Source organism: Danio rerio, chromosome 9, assembly GCF_049306965.1.
Source record: "Danio rerio strain Tuebingen ecotype United States chromosome 9, GRCz12tu, whole genome shotgun sequence".
NCBI lineage: Eukaryota > Metazoa > Chordata > Actinopteri > Cypriniformes > Danionidae > Danio > Danio rerio.
The window spans coordinates 7,476,723-7,494,132 of NC_133184.1; the positions used below are offsets into that span (position 1 = coordinate 7,476,723).

General features: G+C 35.8%; 1 protein-coding gene across 8 annotated transcripts in view; it reads right to left on the reverse strand.

The window, feature by feature from the left end:
- Positions 1-6,086: 6,086 nt before the first annotated feature.
- The window catches only part of bin1a (bridging integrator 1a), a 37,558-nt gene continuing 26,234 nt past the window's right edge, over positions 6,087-17,410 (reverse strand). For all 8 annotated transcript variants that reach the window (XM_073912480.1, XM_073912479.1, XM_009304480.5 and 5 more), the window contains 3 exons: positions 14,299-14,361; positions 9,881-9,982; positions 6,087-9,803 (listed from right to left, as the gene is read on the reverse strand). In XM_073912480.1, the coding sequence (XP_073768581.1) occupies positions 9,702-9,803; positions 9,881-9,982; positions 14,299-14,361 (267 nt within the window). In that variant the 3' untranslated portion in view covers positions 6,087-9,701. The remainder of the gene's footprint in view (positions 9,804-9,880; positions 9,983-14,298; positions 14,362-17,410) is intronic.

Below are 17,410 nucleotides of genomic sequence, written 5' to 3' on the forward strand. Positions count from 1 at the left end.
GTTAGCATTTAGAAAGACCTCCTACTGCACATTTAACAGTTTATTAGCGCTTTTAAAGTATGACCTTAGTTTACATCCCAAATCCTACCAAATACCTAAACTTACAACTAATAACTATTAATAATGAACTAATTAGTAGTTTAAGCTAAAAGTCGTAGTTAATGGTTAGTCATTAGTGTGAATTGTACACTAAAATAAAGTCCCTGCTGAAAAATCCAGCTTAAACCAGCCTTGGCTGGTTGGCTGGTTTTAGCTGGTCGACCAGGCAGGTTTTAGAGGGGTTTTGGCCACTTCCAGGATGGTTTCAGCCAATTTCAGCCTGGTCTTAGCTGGTCAGGCTGGGAGATGACCAGCTAAAACCAGCTTGACCAGCCTAGCCAAGCTGGGAGTCCAGCCAAAACCAGCTATGTCCAGCTTAAACCAGGCTGGTCAAGCTGGTTTTAGCTGGATTTGGCTGGTCATTTTCCAGCCTGACCAGCTAAGACCAGGCTGGAAATGGCTGGAAACCAGCCTGGAAATGGCCAAAACCCCTCTAAAACCAGTCAACCAGCTTAGGCTGGTTTAAGCTGGATTTTTCAGCAGTGGTGTGACTAAAAAAATAGAGATTCAATTTTTATTTTCGCAGTGTACACATTTTTAATCGGAAAATTTATTGAGTCGGGACATGAAATATCAGAGGAATAATGTTTATTGTCATTGGTGATTCAGCAGGGATACAGAACTGTAGAATCGATACACTCATGGCTTATAGTGGCGTGAAGAAGCTCTGGTTCCCCCAAAGCCACTTCAGCAAGAAAAACATCAAGTCACTACACACAGACACACACACACACTGCTCATGGACGTAAGCATGCCTCGTTTTCACATTCACACTACTTACAGATATAGATATGCTCAGAGAAATCTGCATCTTCAGTGACGAAACGCAACGAAAACTATACACAATGTTCACAATGGCTACAAATGCAACAACAACAACAATGCTAGCAAATATCGTAAACGCGCTCAAAATACAGGAGAATGAAGTGTTTGTTTATCCACTTTGAGGACTTTCGATTGAATTAAGAGCTTGAGCGAGAGGTCATTAAAGATGCATTGGCAGCTTAAATAACTCAGTAATCAGTCCCTCTATACAGGTCACACTGATCTCTTGGTATAGGATACAAAATCACTCGAACACACTCATACATACACACACTTGCTTCGAAACTGGTGAAGCGTGGCAAATATACCCTCCCAAATGTGGGTCACAATTTTAGGAGACAGAAATATTAGATAAGCTAATTAAAAAAATAAAAATAAAATTCAGCACAACAGATGATAGGAGAATCCCACTGCAGAAAAATACTTTTCATAACAAAGAGTTTTGGTCTAGTTTCTAGTCCAAATATTGTAACAATCTTAAACCAAGAAGTGTTTTTGGTCCCACTTTATATCAAGTGGCCTTAACTTATATGTACTCACACAGGAATTAATAGTTTGTTACAATGTACTTATTGTGTAAATATATGCATTTACTGAGTACTTATGCTTGATTAAATACATGTATGTAATTACATCTGTAATTGACTTTTGTAATTACATTTGTAAATACACTGTTGACCATCCCTTACACCTTAACCCACTCTTAAACCTACCCATACCACCAAACCTGTCCATAACCCAACCTCTATCCCAACTCAAAAGCACCACAAGTGTTCTCAAATACATTATAAACACAGTAAGTACATGGTATTTAATTTTTGATGTAAGTACATAGTAGTTAAGGACACTTAATATAAAGTGTATAAGTGTATAACTTAATATAAGTGTATAATGTTTTTTTAGACAAGTAAAAATGTTGTTTTGGTTTCAGAAATAAATCAAAATTAAATGGGTTTTTCCTTAAAACAAGCTAAATAATCAGCCAGTTGGGGAGATAAAATATCCTTATTTCCAACTGAAAACTATTTATTTTGCTTGATTTGAAGGGGACCTATTATTCAAAAATTTTATCATGGGTTTAAACACAGTTGTGTGGCAACAGTGTGTGAATTTAGCTGGTAAACTAATGGTAAACATTTATTAATTATTTTTATTAATCACACTTGATAAAAAAAAACTCTGCAGACATACTTAGATTGACCTATGATTCTGCCTTTGTATTTCATCAGAGAGGGAGAGCCCCGCCCATTAGTGACAATATCTCTCTCATTTGCATAAACAGCCTTGAGTCAGAAGTAGCTGTCCTCCATTAGTTGGCCTATTTTTGAAAACAACAGAATACTTTTTTACTTGTCTAGAACAGATTTGTTTTGATATTTGTACCAGAAACGAGACCAAGTCTAATTAGGAAACTAGTTTTTTGCAGTACAATATCTCTGCCGTTCTAACTCGAGTTAGCACTTATAAAAGTCAATAACATCAAACTCGCTCTGCTCTCTACGCTTTATGGGGCGGATGGTAAATTCTGATCCAAAAAACCAGAGGAGCACAACACTGAGAAAGACCCCAGTTGTAAGCCAGTGTTCATGGCACATAGACAGAATCATTTGAACTCTCATTTGTCTCACGATGTACAAAAATAAAACTTTAAATACAGTGTAAGAGGACTGAAGTCATATAATGCATATTCTGAGTCACTTTTGTCGGTTGCACCATGTTAATATCCACTCTTAAATAACAACAACAAAACAACAACATCTCCGACATTATTGTGAATATAGTTCATAAATAAATCTGTGTAAAGCTTATTGCATTACCGGTTAAGAAGGACATAATTTATCATTCACTGAATATAAAAAGTACACTTTAAGCAAATAAAAAAAAAGGGAGATATGGAATTATAAACGTGAAACAAAAATGAAGAAAGAACCAAAGCACATTGGGTCATACTTCACAACTGTTCTTACGCCAGGTACACAACACTGACTGCATCAAATCAGATATCAGAGTCTGCTTGTGACAGACGTGCCAATGTTTCACCAATGGCCATGAAATATTTACAGCCTGTACTCCAACTTATAGTGCACAGAGTATGACTGTAGCCATAGGTTGTTTGTCACTTTACTGCAGTCGTTCTCAATTCCGGTCCTCGGACCCCCTCGCCCTGCACATTTTCTCTTATTTGAAACACAAGGAACCGTTCATGGATCTCTCTGTTAATGAGCTGATGATCTGAATCAGTTGTGTTAAGTAAGGAAGTCAAGTGCTGTGTCCCAATTCACATACTATCCATCCTAAATAGCATTCGAAAATAGAATTAGTATGTCCTAAACCAAAGTATGTTGAAAAGCATACAACAAAGGTTTCCGGATGGTTTACTATTTCTGGTAAAAACTCGAAGTGTAGGAGCATCCATACTTTAACCGCTGATATTGCCCGCAATACATTGCATGTTGGACGTGATTGTGTTTAGAACTACAAGTTTGGGTAAACTACAGGTTTCTGTTAAAAGGTTTGAATGACTGTAAATCAATATCTAGCCAACTGGAACATGTTTAAACCATGTTTTCTGTGGTTTATTTTATCTACAACAACAATGTGAGCTTATATCAAGATATGTTTGGACATTAATTTCTGAATGCATAAATACCGTGAGGATCGGAAGTGAGAACCACTGCTTTACTGAAATGTGACCATGTGTGACCCTTGACCACAAAATATGCTGTCAATCTTTTATAAATTGAGAACTGAACCAACTTAAAGCTAAATAAATGTGTTAGTATAGGATAATATTAGACAAAAAATACAACCATTTTGAATACCTAAAATCTGAGGGTTAAAAAAATCTAAATACTGATAAAATCAACTTTAAAGTTGTCCAAATTAAGTTAGCAATGCACATTACTAACCATAAATAAATTTTCAGTATAAAATGTGATCTTTATTCATGGCATAAAAGAAAAAAATGTATAAAAATGTATACAACGACTCATTGAATGTATTTTTGCACTGTAAAAAGTGATTAGTTATTAAAGTGAGTAAACCCATTGCCTTAAAAGCAACAAGTTGGCTTTACAAAAATAATGTAAGTAAACCCATTGTAACTAGTAACTGTTAAGCTGACTTAATTTTTTATAATTATTCTTATTGTACTCACTTTTTTTAAAGTCAACTAATTCTTTATTAGCATGTCTCTTTTCAAATAATTACTGTAATTGTTACACTATTCCATATTTGGTGCTTCATTAAGTCTATAAAATCTGCAATTACAGTCTGTATTGCATTCAGAAGACACACTGGAGTTTGAAAGAGCAGATTTATTTTAGTTACTGTCATTTTGCTAGATACAGAAAAGCTGGGAAAAAACAAATATAATAAATGTGTATTGGAAATAGTGATTAGATTACTTTTATTTTGAAAAAGTGAATACAATTTGTATAATAATAAAAATTAAGTGGTCCCACTTTATATTAAGCGGCCTTAACTAATATGTACTTACATGGGAACTAATAGTTTGTTACAATGTACTTATTGTGTAAATACATGTATTTACTGTGTACTTATGCTTGATTAAATACATGTATGTAATTACATCTGTAATTAACTTTTGTAATTACATTTGTAAATACACTGTTGACCATCCCTTACACCTTAACCCACCCTTAAACCTACCCATACCACCAAACCTGTCCATAACCCAACCTCTATCCCAACTCAAAGGCACCACAAGTGTTTTCAAATACATTATGAACACAGTAAGTACATTGTAATTATTTTTTTTTGATGTAAGTACATAGTAGTTAAGGACACTTAATAAAAAAGTGGGACCAATTAAGTGAGCTTAAAAGTCCCAAGTTACAATAGGTTTACTTACATTATTTTTATAGAGTCAACTTGTTTCTTTTAAGACGATTGGTTTACTCGCTTTAAAAATTAATCACTAAATCACTATTGCCATAAGGTTTGTTTTGTGATCCAGGGTCACAACTGGAGCATTTACTGAAATGTTTCCAATGCTGTTAGTATTGTATCCTTTCATCTACACAACAGCTTAGGATTTGTGTACAGCTCGACTGGTAGATCATTGTGCACCAATCATGGTTTTGATCCCAGAGATCACACACACAGTGTTAAAATCTCGAATACACTACATTTAAGATTTCCAATTTCTAATTTTGTGCATTGTAACAAGCAAAAATAGGGAACGTAGGAGAAGAATCGACTCTCAGAAATAACAATCAAGATCATGGTGCACCAGTAAATACACTCTTGTATGTAAAGAAAACTCTCATTCAGAGATCTGATACACTCAAAAATGATGTTTGCTATTTGTTCAAACTACTCGTCTTAAATGAGCTGAAACAATACAATTCTTGAGTTTTTCGGGGACAACTTAAATTTTTTATGGTTAATCCACTTAAATTTGTACAAACTAATAAGTAAACTCAATTTTTTCATGTCGTTCCTACACAAATTATGCATTTTTTTACAGTGTACATGGTCATATATGAACATATACATTTGTACATACACTGTACTGTATGCTGATGTTTGTAATTCTACTATTGGCCATTTTTGCAATATTTTGAAACACGTTACATGTATGAATATGACAAAAATGTTTGTATGTCACATATATAATTTTGCATATATTTAAATATATAAGATTTCTTTATGGGCTCCAGTCTCACTATATCAGTATCTCCTGTATCACTTCTCTCATGTTTTTGGTTGTGAAACACAGTTTCTAGACTAGGCAGATATGTTGTGTAGTCTTACATATGCTTTTATAGTGTGTTTAGTGTGTTCATAACTAAACGTAACCCCAGACGATCATGTACAGTAGTGTGTTTCTGGCTTTAGAATTTATTTGACTTAATGACCAAGACAAATTATGCGTACATGACTGGGTTTGCACAGTGAAGTATAACTGTAATCACATGTTAGTTGTAGAAATGGCATTATCAAAATAATAATAATAAAAAAGTCATTAATATTGTGCATACGGTAAATCTAACGATCGGAGATGTGTTTGTTAACATCTAACTTGAGCAACAGTGTGGGTTGAATACGTCAGCCTCATTAGTGTCAACATTATCTGTATAAAGTGTGAAACTAGTGCATTATTTTTGTTTAAGTTTGTTAATGAGCTGGACAAAATACTTCTTTAACTATAATAATCGGTTTTATTTTTAGTTAGTTCCTGGTTTTCCCAAGCAGAAGTGATGTTGAGAAGCCAAATTTCATTTCTGGGAAAAATGAGCTGTATACTGAAGGATTATGTATCAGTTGTTCACCATTTAAAAAGAAATACTGTCAATTTCCAATAGTAACTCTAATCATCCAGTTTAAACAGTGCTCAGTATCAGAGGATAGAGCTGTTTCTTACTGCTGTGTGAGCTCATCTCTAAGCGACAGGACTTTAAATAGTGTGGCATATGACTTTAAAACATTTCTACACAAAACGGGACAATGGTTAAGAGTGGATCGTCTAAAAACATTTACACCAACGGTTTTGGACATCTTCCTTTTTAGAGTGCAATAGTCAGGTTAGAGAAGTAAAAGCTCTATTCTTTTCCTCATAGAGATTTTTTTTTGAGAGATCAGATTTTGAGAGATCAGATTTTGATCTGATCTCCATGAGCGATGAGAATGTTGAATAATGGTATATGCTATTGGTATATTGTAGTGAGCTATTTGCATTATTTCAACTTATTTAAAAATGGTCATGTTTTACCAGCATAATTCATGGTGAGAAACTCCATTACCCATGATTCTGTACAGAAAGTTCCACCACTTAGATTCAATTAAATAATTTTTATCATAAAAGCTCTCTTGTATTTCTGCCTGACTTTCAAATATTTTCATTCTTCAAATCTGTTTGTAATGTTGTGATTATCCTCGTAGCTGCTTCATGGCTCATAACGCTTTCCTAAAATCCCTATGGAAAAAATAAATAACAGAGACAAGTACTTCCAGAACCAAATGCTGCTGAATAAACGGGCAGCACTAATGCACTCTATAAGGCTGAAAATCTGTTTAAAGGAATAGTTCACCTACAAACTAAAACGAAAGCTGTTTATTTACTTTTATGTAGATCATCCATGATGTAACGGAACTGTGTTCTTTAGTGATTCATAAACTGAAAGTCTATCAGCACTTTAAGACTCGAACAAAATGAAGCAAAACAAAATTAAAGGGAAAAAAAAAAAATCCTGTAATCATTTTCTCACCTTTGTGTAGTTCAATAACTGTATGACCTTCATTCACCTTCGTAACACAAATTAAGATATTTTTGATATAATCCAAGAGTTCTTTGAACATTTTAGGACCCTTGCCCTCTTTGGAGGGTCAAAGCCCAGAAAGAAACCAAGAACATCCTCAAAACAGTTCAATAATAATTGTATGAACCTACGAGATACTGAACAAAATAAAACACTAATAAAAAAAATGTCAAAAATATGACATGGATACAATCAACCCAAGCTCATTCGAAAAATGTAGCCCCGCGGACGTTTCTGGAGACCACGATTTACGTGGCCGGAGGTACATATGGCTGTATTTCATTTTTTCAAGCGAAAGCTACGGGGCAGTGTGATGCCGCTCCTCTTCGCACTCGCCGGCTGATGGCTCACCTCCATGTGGAGGGCTCTGCCAACGCAGCCAGTTTGTCTGGTTAGCTCAGCATGTTACGTCAGCGGGCGGAGGCCTGGAGCAGGAGGCAGCCGCGGCGACGACCGGGTTTGAGTCCGGGGAAGAGCGGTTCCAGAAATCAGGTGAGACAAAAACAGAATCCAAAAAATAAAGAGAACGACTTCATAACAGAGCAAGAATGTGGTGAAATTCGAAAAAGCAATCAAAATCGGACGAGGGCCTTTCTTTTTCTGGACAGCTTTTGTAAATCGACGATTGGGTTTGTGGAAGGAGGAGGAAGGTGGCTGGGTCAGCCGATTGGTCAGTCAGTCAAACAGACGGTCGCTCGATAGTGGTTTTTACGTGAGAACAGCGCGGGCAAGAGAGGCGTTCGAGATGGGAAAAAGAGCACACAGCAGCCTCTCATGGATTCGCGAAAACAAAAACTGCACAAATGCGTACCTCCCGGGACATATTTCGCGGAGAAATTCTCCAGAAACGTCTGTGGGGCTACGTTTCCAGAATGAGCCTGGTTTGGATACAATGCACAGTGCTCTTAATATTGCGCCATAAAGGGGGACACAGTTGAATGAATTGGTTATTGTAAATTTTTGTGCAAACCAAATTATTCTTGTAACTTCCTACAATTACAGTTGAACCATTGAAGAGCAGAGTTGTGTAGAGTAACTTTTAAAGTAATGTATATCACAATCTTAAGCCTAACATAAATATGCAAAAATAACATGACACATACTTTCGCATTACTTTCCTTAAAAAGTAACTAAGTACGACATTTATTTACTTTTTTAGAAAAGTGACTCAAGATTATGTATATATATATTTTTTTATTTTTTTATTTTTTTTAAAGCAACAAAGGCTTATTCTGAAAACGTCCCTTTATACTGCGTACATTTCTGGAGATCGCTAATTATGTAGCCAGAGGTAGCTATGGCTACATTATATCTTTCAAACAAACGCTACTGGGCGGTAGAACGCCGTTCCTTTTCTCGTTTACCAGCTGACCATTTACCTCCATATGGACAGATTTCCCGCTGTTACCAGTTTGTCCAGTAGCTCGCCATATATGTAGAAAGAACGCAGGGAGGAGTTGACCATGACGACAGGTTTGAGTCTGGTGAAGCGGGTACGACAAAAACAGAATCCAAAAAATAAAATAAACAAGTAAACAATGGTGAGAATGTGGTAAAATCTGAAAATGTGTTAAAAATCACCCTGCCGCGAGGGCTTGCTTTTTAAAACTGTCGGTTTAATTTAGGGAAGTGTGTAGGCGCTGGTCGATCAGTGCTTTTGAAAACACTATTGGTTGGGTTTAGGGAAGGAGGAGGGAGGGTCAGTTGATTGGTCAGTCAGTCATTCAGTAAACAGCGGCCTCTGGTGGAAAAGCAGGCGGTAATAGCACTAGCGAGTCAAATTTGAGATCTCAAAAAGTATACACAGCGCCCTCTGGTGGATTTGTGAAAACAAAAACTGTAAAAAGCATATCTCCAGGGACATATTTAGTGCTACGCAGAAATGCATATAGGGGTACATTTTCAGAATGACCCTAGGTTTTTTAAAAAGCAACTTTACCCAACACTGCTGAAGACACATGGACCACTTTGACAAGGTTTGTGGGCTTATTGTCTTAACTTATTACATTTGCAGGGTCAAATAGCTCTTGGATTTCATCAAAAATATCTTAAATGGAACTACGTAATTAGGAAATAATTTTCATTTTTAAGTGAACTACGCCTTTGATAGCCAATGCTAGTGATGATACATTGCTTAAAAAGACTCAAGAAAACAAGTACATCTGGAATGCCCTGCAAGTGAGTAAACTAAAAATATTAATTTTTTATATTTTGGTGAACTATCCCTTTAATAGAATCCCACTCATTTTTGTCAAAAGTTGATTGAATCTTCTCATACTTGCACCATAACTAATACGAGTCTCAGTGAGAGACTCAAAACAATACAAAGACTAACCTGTCAACAACTTCCACAAACCTAACCAGCAGATTTCCTGTGGCTGTGCGTTTGTTGATGTAGTACAGTTTGTTTTTTCTCTAGTCTGTGTTCAAGGAAAGCGATAAGGAGTAATATAGATGGGGTAACGACTGCAGTGTCACGCTGATCACAGGCTCTCACATCCTCTGGGTGAAGTTTTCAGGGAACACGCCTTTTTTCCCAAGATCTTTCTGCTGGATCCAATCAGCCTCTTTGACTCCCATCAACCAGCCGTCATCCTGTAATCACACAAACTTGGGAATCGCACCGCTGAGATCTCATGGCTAATATAATGATCAAATGAATGAATGCTAACCTGATCGTCTGGATTTTCGTAATTCACTACCAGCACCACGTCCCCCGCCTTTAACTCCAGCTCATCAGAGTCGGTGGCATTGTAGTCGTGCATAGCTTTCACCTGTATTTGTACAAACGAACAGCTCAAATCTCACTGCAAAAAAGCAGCTTCGAATTTCTTTTTATTTTTTGTTTCTAGTTAAAATCTCTAAAAACTCTTAAATCGAGAAGCATTTTCAAGACAAGCAAAACATATCGTCTTGTTTTACGAATGTATTAAGTAAAAGAATGTCGGTAACACATTAGTTTAGGTCACAATTTACACTGTAAACTACTGGCTTATTACATGCCTATTATTAAGTTAGTAGCTATACAGCAAGATCATATTCTGCTTCCCTAATCCTACACAAAAACTTGTAACATGTTAAATGTTACTATTATTATTTTCTGATTCATTCATTCATTTTCTTGTCGGCTAAGTCCCTTTATTAATCCGGGGTCGCCACAGCGGAATGAACCGGCAACTTATCCAGCCGCAACCCATCTCTGGGAATCATCCACACACACACTCATACACTACGGACAATTTAGCCTACCCAATTCACCTGTACCGCATGTCTTTGGAAAAGACACGAAGGCAGGGAGAACATGCAAACTCCACACAGAAACGCCAATTGATTTATTTAATAATTTATTTATTTTCTTGCACTGTGTATTGTTTGGTATGTGGAAATGTAATACTGCTTCCGACCTCCGGGGGCACTAGGTTGATTTGCACCTGCAAAGTCACTTACCATAGAGTGAGAGGGAGTGTTTGGTAGAGTGGCCACCACATGGATCACTTTCACTACCGGCCTTTACATTTAGTCCAATGTTTGGGAACTTTTGAAGGTATCGCTCACTTAAATGTCTGTTTAAATGTTGCTGTCCTTATGCGTCAGTTGGTTTGCTGTTCTCACTGGGAGAAGATAAGTTAACCAATTGCTTGGGGAGCAACACAATCTCACTTAAACAGGGCAACTTGACTGCTTTCCTACAAACAACCACTTCTCTTCTAAGGAGTCACAGGACAACATAAGAAATTATTAAGGGTGTCACGATCCTCCAAATCCTCGATTCGATTACATTTTCGATTCTAAAGTCACGATTCGATTTTCGATTATGAATAATTAATTAATTAATAACGAATTAATTATTAGTAGCCTACCGTTTAAACTACCTGACTTGCATGGTCCTGACTTGGAGGTGTTCGCTAAAATGACTAAGTACTTGTGTGAAAGTAAAAGATGGAAGCAGTCTACAGACTCGCTGACTGCCTTGACCCGCTGTCTCGAGCGCATGACAATGTGTGTGGAAGGAGGGCTGCTCAGAAATGCTACACGCCAGTGTGGATGTGGATCGTTGTCGTTCTAAAATGCCATTTAAAAACAAAGACATATTAGTGTAAACAGGGCCTGAGTGTGTATTTTTCGCGAGCGGATTTGCAACGGGTGCGGGGCGGAGGATCGCGGTGCGCCCATCGTCTATCATCCCAACCGTAATACGTACATAGCAGAGCTTGCAAACTGTGTTTTTTTTGTCGACAACACGAACGTTGTCAACATAACTAACTGGAAATCCAAAATACTTCCACACCGGCGACTTCATTGAAAGAGGAGAGGATTTAAGCTCTGTCGACAGGTCTCCTGCGTCTGCAGTTTAACAAGCACTTCAACAAGCCTGTTTTTTTCCCGCTTGGCAAGCCAAGCTAATGTGACATGGGGGCGTGGCAGCATCGACAATTCTATTTTTTGATTCGATAATCGAAATTGAGCATAAATTTCGATCGATTTCGATGTGACACCCCTAGAAATTATTGCGTCGCTCTCAAGTGCTCTAAATGTTAAGTAATCACTGACTTTTTTTCATTTTTTTTTTCAGAAAGACTATTTAGTTTCTGATTTAGAAATGCCTTTATTTTTTGTTGTGATTCATGTTTTGTTGTTTATTTGATAAGAACTATACACGTGGCTAAACAAAAAAAGAGTGTACACTTGATTTAATTTGTTTTTAATTTGTTTTATGAGAGTGCTTACTCAGTACAGCCAATATTCTGTAGAACCCCCTCAGAGTGATACCAAATCGAGGAGGTGTTGCAGCCTAAACCCAACTTCCACCTTACTAACATTTAATAAGCAGCTAATTAGTCGTTTATTAGGCTAGTAGTGTTAGTTAATTGTTTGTTAATGCACTTAATTGTGACCTAAACTAAAGTGTTACCAGAATGTCTAATCTAAAGTGAGGACTATTTATGCTTTGTAAATCCCCTGTAAATTACAATTAAAGGCTTGGTAATCAAATAAACAATAAATGTGTTATATAAAAATAAAATTGGTGTCAAGTTTAAACATTGCCGAATAACAGGAGTGTCAAAATATAACATAGAACTGGATAAAACAACAACACAATAATTTAACAATGTATTAGGATAGTACATTTCAATGTTATTCAGCAAAGTTTAAACTGTACAGTTTTTTTTATTTTAGATAAGATTGCAAAGATTTTTCATTTGATCCAGTTTCATTTCCATTCATAAAATTAAAAGAAGTAAATAACGTTTTATTTTTTCCTGTTTAGAATATAACTGAGCCTTAATTGTCATTTATAAGGGATTTACAAAGCATAAATAGTCCTCACTTTAGATTAGGTCCCAAAACTGGATGAAGTTGCGTTAATAAAGCATTTATTACAGGGTGTCCGCAGGGTATTAATAAAGAAAAATCTTAGGCTTTAAAAAGTCTTAAATTCACATAAATATTGTATTGTAGGTCTTGAATAATTTAGAACTGGTCTTAGTTTTAAAAGATATTCATCTATTTTTTTATTTACAGTTTAGGTCAGAATTATTAGCCCCCCTTTGATTTATTTTTCTTCTTTTTTAAATGTTTCCTAAATGATGTTTAACAGAGCAAGGACATTTTCACAGTATGTCTGATAGTATTTTTTCTTCTGGAGTAAGTCTTATTTGTTTTATTACAGCTAGAGTAAAAGCAGTTTTTAATTTTTTAAAAAACATTTTAAGGTCAAAATTATTAGCCCCTTAAAGCAATTCTTTTTTATTAGTCTGCAGAACTACCCGCCATTATACGATGACTTGCCTAATTACCCTGACCTGCCTAGTTAACCTAATTAACCTAGTTAAGCCTTTAAATGTCACTTTAAGCTGTATAGAAGTGTCTTGAAAAACATCTAGTCAGATATTACTTACAGTCATCATGGCAAAGATAAAGTAAATCAGTTATTAGAAATGAGTTATTAAAATTACTATGAACAGAAATTGGGGAAAAAATAAACAAGGGGGGTAATAATTTAGGGGTTAGTAATTCTGACTTAAACTGTATATATATAATATTTTAAGATTTTTATTGCCAAGAGATACAATTCACAACATGTGAATTTTTACAGCTAATTCTCTTAATTAAATCTCATTATCAGGAAAAGAAAACTAAAAACATGATAACGATAAATATTCAAGATAATAACAGCAATATATTCCTTTACACGATCTTTCATTAACACAAAAACTATTTGCAGAAGTAAGGGTGAGTGGACATAATATTTATAGAGGCATGAAAGAAGGATTTATAACAGAAACGCATTAGAATGAATAGGAGTTATGCACAATTAATTTGGACAAAAAGCAAACAAATGTTTTTTGTAATTTTCTTCATAATAAATATACTTTTGACAATTCTAAACATGTCATGTAAAAAAAAAAAACATGTAAATAGAAGTGTATACAGCCAGACACATTAAGATATGTGGTTAAGAAATAACTACATTAGGTTTTTTTTCCCATTTCTTTTGGCCCAACTGGGCTATTACAAAAAAAATCCGTAGTGTTTAGCCCTGTATAAGTCTAAAATTTCATTTAAAATATTCTTAAAAGGGTTTAAAAAAGTCTTAAATTTGACTTGATGAAACCTGCAGAAACCCTGTATTAAAATACAAAATAACTATTATTATATGCTTAAATAATAATATGAATAAACGTTAATTTTAATAATTTAATAATCATTTACTTACAAATTCTGAATGATCCTAAAAGAAACCACCTACTATTCGTAAATAACTGGTGTGTAAATAATGCAATGCTTAATTTATTAATGGAAAATGAATCATTAACAAAGTATGGAAACACAATCATTAAGTACATTATACATATACTTATAAGTCAAAAATACAGCATCTGTATCTGTATTTATAAACTGCTTACTAACATCTATTAATGTAGAGGTAAAAATACTGAATTAACTATTTGCTAATGGTTAATAAATGATTCATAATGTGTAATGAAATGATAGCAAAAAAATAATTAGTAAGAAAACATTTTTTGCAGCGCTTCTGCCTTAAATTCTGCTCATCGTTAGTTAAGATAACATGTAATGCTGCACTTACTTTGAACAGGAAGGATTCTGGCATCTCTACGCTCTCTGGGCTCTCGGCGCTCTCCTGCACAGTCTGGATGGAGCAATAAATGTAAATTCAGCTATAGAAGCATACAGCATACATTTATACCATTTTATGTATTGTGAATATAAATGCATTAAAATAATAAAAAAAAACTTTTAAAAGGCTTAGTTCACCCCAAAATTCTGCCATTTACTTAATCTCACTTCTCTATTTCTTTTTTTTTTTGTTTACACAAAAAAATATATTTTTAAAAATGCTGAGAAAATGTTTTTTTTTTCCTGCTATGAGTGGCGATGGGTGCCACCAACCAGCAATTTTCAAAATATCTTGTTTTATGTTCAACAGACGTATGAAACATTTCCATTTTTAACTGAACTGTGAATAAGGGAGTGCTTCAGTCCACAAGAGAGAGATTGACCTGATTATTTAGAATTCAACACTATACAAAAGTTTCATAGTTTTATCAGTTTTGTTCAAGTAAGAAAAAAACTCAGTATTTTAATTATTCAAAAAGCAGTAAATTCATTAATGACTATGGTAAAAACAAGGTATTATTCTAAACGTATTTCCAATATTTAATTATTAATCAGAAGTTGTTGATTAGATATAACATGGATTTTAGTAGGAAAAAGGTATTAAAGGGATAGTTCACCCTAAATTTAATTTCCTGTCATTATTCACTCCCTCTCCACTTGTTCCAGCCCTGTTTGAGTTTCTTTCTCTTATTGAACACAAAAAGGATATACTGAAGAATGTTGACTTCTATATTACTTTTTGTTCAACCCAGGCTCATTTTGATTACTTACCCTTATATACATTTCTGGAGTGCCAAATACATTCCAGGAGCTATGTTTTTTTCACAAATCCACCAGAGGGCGCTGTCGACTGACTGAATTACTGACTTTTTGAGATCTCAAATTTCTCTTTCGAGTGCCATTCGCACTTGCTCTTCTCATGTAAATCCACCAGAGCCCGCTGTCGACTGACTGAATTACTGACTGACCCACCCTCCTCTTTCCATAAACTCAACCGATAGTGTTTTCAAAAGCACCGATTGACCCGATTGCCCCCTTGCCTAAACCCAACCGTCAGTATTCTCAAAAGCAATGCAGAAAAAGAAAAGCTCTCACAACTGCCTGATTCTTACTACATTTTCAGGTGTGACCACATTCTCACCCTGTTATTTACTTTATTTTATTTATTTCTGTTTTTGTATTACCTGCTTTCTGGAAGCATTCATTGCTGAACTCAAACCCCGTTATCGTGGTCAACTCAACTCTGCATTTCAAGTCCGACGACAAACAAGGTGAGCTACTGGACAAACTGGTAACAGTGGGAAAGCCGTCCATACAGAGGTATATGGTCAACTGGTATGCACGAAAGAGAACGGCTTCATATCGCCCCAAAGCTTTAGTTTTAAAGTCGAAATGCAGCCATACATACTTCTGGCTACACAATTTGCAATCTCCAGATATGTAGATGAGGATATGTGTTCAGAATGCAACCTAGGCTCATTCTGGAAACGCAGCCCCGCAGACGTTTCTGGACACTGCAAAATACGTCCTGGGAAATACGTATTTGTGCAGTTTTTGTTTTCGCAAATCTGCGAGAGGCCGATGTGCGCGCTTTTTCGCGTCTCGCCCATGCTGTTCTCGTGTAAAAATCCGCTGGAGGCCTCTGTCGAGCGACCGTCTGTCCAACTGACTGAATGAATGACTGAACGATTGACTGGACAGTTGGCCAATCGCCCGATAACTTCAGCCACTTTCCTCCTTCCCAAAACCCAAGTGACGATTTACAAAAGCTGTCCAGAAAAAGAAAAGCCCTTGTCCGATTCTGACCGCGTTTTCGGATTTCACCGCATTCTTGCCCTGTTAAGAACTCGTTTGCTTTATTTTTTGGATTCTGTTTTTTAGCGGTGCTACGTTTTCAGAATGAGCTTGGGTTGTCAGAATGAGTCAATGTAGCATTTGTTCCTGCTTTGTCAATGCCTTTTTCCCCCAACATTCTTCAGAATTTCTTCCTTTGTGTTGAGCAGAACAAGGAACTTCTTAAAAATGTAGAAACTCTTAAGTGTGAGTAAATGCATTTCTATTTTTTAGGGTGAACTATACCATTAAGGGTGCTTTCACACCTAGACTTTTGATTCAGAACCTGTCTTGTTTGCCCAGTTAGCGCGGTTCGTTTGGCATATGTGAATCCAGCAATAACGCTCAGATCTGCGCCAAATCAATCGGTTCGAGATCGCCTGAATGAGGTGGTCTCAGCTCAATCGAAATGAACTCTGGAACGGATCGATTGTAGCGAGAAAGCAAACGATCCGAGCCCGGCTATATCACAGTGTTTTATGGATATGTAATAGGCATATATGACTGTATGAAGAGAGAATTATGAATGGAGCGAGATGTCATTCCTAAATGTGCGTTTCATGTTTAATACGAAAGTGAAAGTATGTTAACTATTAACGCGAGCTGTTTATTTGTTAGGAACATTAACCAAACTGCAGTCTAGCCAAAGGCTCTGTATGAGAGAGTCTCTGATTTAAATCTGGTGACGACGACTGTGGGTGTCACCATTTAAAATTAAAGCACAGCTTTCCGCTTATAATGTCTTGTTGCTCATCGCCATAAATTATATAAGGACACATGACAGCTGAGCTCTGCAAAATAAACCATGAAACTCTGACCAATGTAAGGAGAGTTTACTTACACGCAGGGCTTGAAGTTAACTTTTTTGATCACCAGCCACTGTGGCTAGTAAATTTCCAACAATACTAGCCACTCGCCATTTTCACTAGCCATACTTTTCTTGATGGGAAAATATATTTTATATGCATACATTTGACTTTGGCATGCTAAAATGACTTGGTTTAGGTTTAACTTCTTGTGTGTATTGTGTATTAGCTTGCTCAGTGTGCATGAGCAAATGGTTTGTGTCGCAATGCAATCAGTTTCATTTCACATGACTTTTTTGGGCTCAAAATTAAGGATTTATCAAATGTATCTCTGATCACACCAAATAAGTATTTCTTCTCAATTTTTAATGTGTCAAAACAAGGAAAATATAACTGAATAGGTGCACAAAAAAAATTCGACAA